General features: G+C 39.6%; 1 protein-coding gene across 1 annotated transcript; it reads left to right on the plus strand.

Moving 5' to 3' along the window:
• The first annotated feature begins 338 nt into the window (after nt 1–338).
• LOC138855001 (uncharacterized) lies at nt 339–5,029 on the plus strand. The gene is made up of 4 exons (XM_070101517.1): nt 339–715; nt 1,702–1,846; nt 3,281–3,455; nt 3,574–5,029. The coding sequence occupies exons 1-4, from the start codon at nt 520–522 to the stop codon at nt 3,778–3,780; spliced, it is 723 nt and encodes a 240-aa protein (XP_069957618.1). The 5' UTR covers nt 339–519; the 3' UTR covers nt 3,781–5,029.
• The last annotated feature ends 2,112 nt before the right edge of the window (nt 5,030–7,141 follow it).

Genomic DNA, 7,141 nt, shown 5'->3' on the forward strand with positions numbered 1-7,141 from the left:
GTTATGCAGGAATGCACATCCAACAATTTTGCCTCCTATTTGAGAGGTGTCAACCCAATTTTTAACCTCTAGAGCACGAAAAATTCTTCCCATTATTCACAACGTCTGTTCTTTTCAAACAATAATGGTGACTGTCTTCTGAACAGGCGCAGCTTCCCGTTTTCGATAACATAAATTTTATTAAATACAGTATGGCCATCTATTTACACATAACTACTGTATTTCTGGAAAATATATATAGTATTTTCCACACACATAATGACGCAAGGTGTGACAATTGTCCATCAGGCAAAGGCGCTATTTCCCTCATAACCCCCATAGTCCCCAGCCACCGCAGGAGAAACATCCAAAATTAAAATAACAATAAGGCAGCTTGAAGACAAGTCCCTCAGCTTCCCTACCATCCATACTACCCTAAGTCCCTCATGTATCGAAATTCTGGAACCTCCTCTTATAATCATCTTAGTCCTTCTTCAGGTGTACAGGTTGTTGTCTGGACTCAGGTTGACCTGGCAGGAGATGATGGCCTGGTGGTTGTGCTTCTTGATATTCTTCATGACTGGTGTGAGAGCAGACAACACTTTATACATTGTAGGTCACGTCACTGAGTGTATGTCTGCACAGCAGCCTGTAGTAACCAACTACACTGTTCTCTCTAACATACAGTGTGCTGTACTATGCAAATGTATGGGCGCCTCACAGTACAACTACACCAGTGAGTAAAACAAAGCAGTTTATTAATGTTATACTTTGAGATACATAAAATTTAATATAGACATTTTCATTAATCCATCTATGCTTTTTTTTTTTTTTTTACACAGGGTTTGACAAGGTTAAGGATCCCTAGAAAGACATTACATAGCATATTAGCATGCAGTGTTTATATGCGGTGGAGGGTAAACATTACGTTGTGTCTGGTCCAGCTTCAGAGAAAACGTGTATGATTCTGCCTTGGCCAAGTAATCGCCCTTAATACATAATGCTTTTGTTGATGTTGATGGCAACTAAAGGTAGTTGTTAGAAACGATTAAACTCAGTGAACATGGTATGTCGATGGTAATAATATGGCTGTAGGCCGCAGTGTATGTAGCCGGTAGGTGTACACCTGGGATGTAGTCCGCCTGGGACTACAAATATATACTACTCGCCAACAAGAGTCTTCAATAAAGGTATGTAATATTCATTTATCATTAAAATTAGTCATTTAGATTTATTTTTCATTGTTTCCTGTATGTAAAACTATAAATTATTCTCTATAAAATGTATTTTTTGTTAATATTTTTGGGTGTGTGCAATGGATTAATTGGATTTACATTGTTTTCAGCCATTTCGGATTTCGGCCAACTTTCTGGAACGGATTAATTACGAAAACCGGAGTCTGCTGTAAAACTAGATTATTATTATTAGTATATTATTATTATTATGTTTTGTAGTTTAAAACCAGATGTTGGTTGCTTCGGCCTTTCACAGGATATACACACCAAGAGGTATGCTTCTCTCTGTGTATATATACGGAGAGTTTCCTATTTTAAGTATTAAAGTATTCTTGTTTGATGGTGCGACCTCAACAACCGTGATGTCGGTTAAAGAAGCCGGCAGTTAGTCCCAAATGTAGTCGAAGATTGGCTATATTCTCCATTAACTAATCAACCTCAGCTTATGATTTTCCCTGGATGCACTCCCAACCTCCTCCTCGTACAGGTACAAACAACACTTGCACACTGTTAGGTGCAGGACTGGTGTCTAACACCTCGTCAGCAGCTATGTTCATCAGGTCCCCGCAGCCAGGGACGCTGAAGGAGGTGGCTACTCTCAAGACTACCTACGCCAGCCCTTATTTTCAAAGGTTGGTTAATAGGCTTTCTTTTCCTATTCTTACATTGCCAGAAATAAGCTCTTATTACTTATTATCAACTAAAAATAAGTAAATACGGTGTAGTGGTTTTTGGTCATATGTATATATATATATATATATATATATATATATATATATATATATATATATATATATATATATATATATATATATATATTTATATATATATATATATATATATATATATATATATATATATATATATATATATATATATATATATATATATATATATATATATATATGTGTGTGTGTGTGCGTGTGTGTGTGTGTGTGTGTGTGTGTGTGTGTGTGTATACTCACCTAGTTGTGGCTGCAGGGGTCGAGTCACAGCTCCTGGCTCCTCCTCTTCACTCTGCATGTGAGTGTGTGTTAAATACTTCACAATTTAAGTCAATTTTCGAAGGATCTTTTTGGTTAATATTCACATGTAGATATTATTCTGAGTGGACAAGTGGAGTTGTCATTTCTATAGTAAATAACAGTTCTATGTAATAAATAGAGAAGAACTTAGCAGACCATTAGTCAATGTCTTTAATAATCACTTCAAGTGGATACTGAACCTGACAAATTAAAAGTCTACCCACTAGAAGACAAAGTGTGCCACTTACAACTTGGTCTGGACATCCTACTGATAATGTAAAGGGAATATGATCTCTCTTTTTTAACAAGTATTTCCTGTTAGTCTTCACACAAGAGTCAAATGATATCCTGGTAATTAATAATTACGGAGGACCTTAAGAAACTATATCGCGGTCACTAGGAACATTGATATCAAACAGATAGATAGGTTAGAGTTCTCAGGTCCTGACAGTGTTGTCATGAGAGCTTAAAAAGTGCAAGATGGTACTTAGTAAGTTACTAATTAATTGCCTATTCAATATATAACTCCGAACAGGTGTGGAAGAGGGTTAATGTAATTCCTATCTTTAAATCAAGTGATAACTCCATACCATCAAACTACCGCCCAATAAGCCTTACCTCGATACTAGGGATGTTATAAGAATCAATAATAACTTACGCAATAATGCACTTTGATGAGTGTAATTTGATTAACGAGTTTCAGCACTGATTCACAGCCTCGCATTATGGTTAGGGGATCATGTATTGTCTGGGGAATGAGAGGCAATCATGTTAGTAAGTTTATTTAGATACAGGTACACTTAAATACAATTATCATAGTGTAAATTACCCACCAGGATAAGTCAGAAAAGTTAGTCAAAGTGACTTATTTGCACTGGAGTCCTTGTGTGAGAATGAGCTACATTAAAAGGAGATATACTAGGAATAAAATTAGATGCAAGGAAGGGTAAAACAAATTCAATTCAGTGGACCAAGAGCCCCGTCACTGGCATCAAGGGGTGTGCGACCAAAGCATAAATATATTTGACATTGTTTCCACAGTTTTGTGTCGAGCTACGCTGTGACTGGCAACACACTTGACACACCATTCTACCATTCCCTCCCCGGCCTGGTGTATCCATGGTGGATAGTAGACCTGGGAGACAACTATTCTGTCTACCAGATACTCATCTACCCCAGGAGAGACAGCTCTGTACAACGCTTCCATAATATTGAGGTCGGTATATACGTACATAACATTGCCTGTGAAGGGCTCAGGCCTCACCTTTTACTAATAATTTGCAGCTGAGGTGGGAGTGGAGAAGGGCTGACCTTATGTTATGTTACTGTCTCAGATACGGGTGGGTACTACATTGAACAGTAGCGGTAACCTCACCTCGTACACACTCTTCTCCACGTACTTGGGTCCTTATGCGTCGTCGTACGGTCTGCTGGTGTGCAACAGGATGGATGGTGTGATGGGAAGGTACGTCTCCATCCAGAGAGCTTCACCTGAAGATGACATGCTCCAACTGATCAATGTCCGAGTCTATGTTCACTAGCCTTTAACTTAAGCTGACATCCTCTGAGTTATGCTGACATCCTCTGGACATCAATTTCTTCATTCATGTCACGGTGATACATGCAAATGTATGACGCAGATGGCAGGTTATTACTTACTGTACCCCTCAAGGGAGGTTCCTTGCTGCTGGTGAAGGGCTCTTGATCTAGTTAATTGGATCTATGCTCAATTTCCCTGAATTAAGCCCGAGTACCTTCCACATCCCCCCACAAGCTCTGCATAATCCTACGGGTTTAGCGCTCCTCCTTTATTATAATCATAATAATTACTGTAGTCAAGAGTTTTTACGTGAATAGTGAGGCTCAGGGGGAACAATATATACAAATGTAGTATACTGCGAGTCTGCAAGAAGACAAGTAAGGAGGAACACTGCAGCAGGCGTACTGGCCCATACTAGGCAGATCTTTCTCAAACCCATGACCAAACCCGTAAACATAAACATTATTATTATTATTATTATTATTATTATTATTATTATTATTATTATTATTATTATTATTATTATTATTATTATTATTATTATTATTATTATATTGAGAAATCGGCCGTCTCCCACCAAGGTAGAGTGACCCGAAAAAGAAAAACTTTCACCATCATTCACTCCATCACTGTCTTGCCAGAAGGGTGCTTTACACTACAGTTTTTAAACTGCAACATTAACACCCCTCCTTCAGAGTGCAGGCACTGTACTTCCCATCTCCAGGACTCAAGTCCGGCCTGCCGGTTTCCCTGAATCCCTTCATTAAATGTTACCTTGCTCACACTCCAACAGCACGTTAAATCCTAAAAACTATTTGTCTCCGTTCCTATCTATAACGCTCACGCATGCTTGCTGGAAGTCGAAGCCCATCGCACAAAAAACTTCCTTAATCCCCTCCCTCCAACCTCGCCTCTGCCGACCCCTAACCTACCTTCCCTCCACTGCAGATTTATACACACTCGAAGTCATTCTATTTCCTTCCACCTCTCTACATGTCCGAACCACCTCACCCCTCCTCAGCCCTCTGGATAATAGTTTTGGTAATCCCACAACTTCTCCTAATTTCCAAACTACGAATTCTCTGCATTATATTCACACCACACATTTCCCTCAGACATAACATCTCCACTGCCTCCAGCCTTCTCCTTGTTGCAACATTCACCACCCATGTTTCACAACCATATAAGAGCATTGGAATAACTATACTCTCATACATTCCCCTCTTTGCTTCCATGGACAAAGTTCTTTGTCTCTATAGACTCCTCAGTTATTATTATTATTATTATTATTATTATTATTATTATTATTATTATTATTATTATTATTACTATATTACTATTATTATATTACTGTTATTATATTACTATTATTATATGTATCTAGTAATATAACTGATAATATATCTGTCTCTAAGTATTATTATCCCTGGATCTTGGATGAGAATTTCTAACTCTGAAATACCAAAAATCAGTGACGTGAACTACCAAGGAAGACGGGAAAGCAAAATGAAGACCTGTCAGAGTGCAAAACTTTTACCAGGCTTCCATTATTTTTCCACATAATAATGAAAGACTGTGGTGAGTGCCAGTGTCCACCCAAGATAACACTATATGAAACTAACACTATATCAAGATAACACTATATCAAGATAACACTATATCAAGATAACACTATATGAAGATAACACTATATCAAGATAACACTATCAAGATAACACTATCAAGATAACACTATCAAGATAACACTATATGAAGATAACACTATATCAAGATAACACTATATCAAGATAACACTATATCAAGATAACACTATATGAAACTAACACTATATCAAGATAACACTATATGAAGATAACACTATATCAAGATAACACTATATGAAGATAACACTATACCAAGATAACACTATACCAAGATAACACTATACCAAGATAACACTATACCAAGATAACACTATACCAAGATAACACTATACCAAGATAACACTATACCAAGATAACACTATACCAAGATAACACTATACCAAGATAACACTATACCAAGATAACACTATACCAAGATAACACTATACCAAGATAACACTATACCAAGATAACACTATACCAAGATAACACTATACCAAGATAACACTATACCAAGATAACACTATACCAAGATAACACTGCAAGACAATACTACATCAAGATATGTGTTTAGCGCTCCCTCATGATTATAATATAATATATTAAGGTAACACTATTACTCTCTCCTCTCACTCTCCTCTCACTCTCCTCTCTCCTCTTACTCTCCTCTCTCCTCTTACTCTCCTCTCTCCTCTTACTCTCCTCTCTCCTCTCACTCTCCTCTCTCCTCTCACTCTCCTCTCTCCTCTCACTCTCCTCTCTCCTCTTACTCTCCTCTCTCCTCTTACTCTCCTCTCTCCTCTTACTCTCCTCTCTCCTCTTACTCTCCTCTCTCCTCTCACTCTCCTCTCTCCTCTCACTCTCCTCTCTCCTCTCACTCTCCTCTCTCCTCTTACTCTCCTCTCTCCTCTTACTCTCCTCTCTCCTCTTACTCTCCTATCTCCTCTCACTCTCCTCTCTCCTCTCACTCTCCTCTCTCCTCTCACTCTCCTCTCTCCTCTCACTCTCCTCTCTCCTCTCACTCTCCTCTCTCCTCTCACTCTCCTCTCTCCTCTCACTCTCCTCTCTCCTCTCACTCTCCTCTCTCCTCTCACTCTCCTCTCTCCTCTTACTCTCCTCTCTCCTCTTACTCTCCTCTCTCCTCTCACTCTCCTCTCTCCTCTCACTCTCCTCTCTCTTCTCACTCTCCTCTCTCCTCTTACTCTCCTCTCTCCTCTCACTCTCCTCTCACTCTCCTCTCTCCTCTCACTCTCCTCTCTCCTCTCACTCTCCTCTCTCCTCTCACTCTCCTCTCTCCTCTCACTCTCCTCTCTCCTCTCACTCTCCTCTCTCCTCTCACTCTCCTCTCTCCTCTTACTCTCCTCTCTCCTCTCACTCTCCTCTCTCCTCTCACTCTCCTCTCTCCTCTTACTCTCCTCTCTCCTCTCACTCTCCTCTCTCCTCTTACTCTCCTCTCTCCTCTCACTCTCCTCTCTCCTCTTACTCTCCTCTCTCCTCTTACTCTCCTCTCACTCTCCTCTCTCCTTTCACTCTCCTCTCTTCTCTTACTCTCCTCTCTCCTCTCACTCTCCTCTCTCCTCTCACTCTCCTCTCTCCTCTTACTCTCCTCTCTCCTCTCACTCTCCTCTCTCCTCTCACTCTCCTCTCTCCTCTTACTCTCCTCTTACTCTTCTCTCCTCCTCTTACTCTTCTCTCCTCTTACTCTTCTCTCCTCCTCTTACTCTTCTCTCCTCCTCTTAC

This window comes from Cherax quadricarinatus, chromosome 78 (genome assembly GCF_038502225.1).
Source record: "Cherax quadricarinatus isolate ZL_2023a chromosome 78, ASM3850222v1, whole genome shotgun sequence".
Lineage (NCBI taxonomy): Eukaryota > Metazoa > Arthropoda > Malacostraca > Decapoda > Parastacidae > Cherax > Cherax quadricarinatus.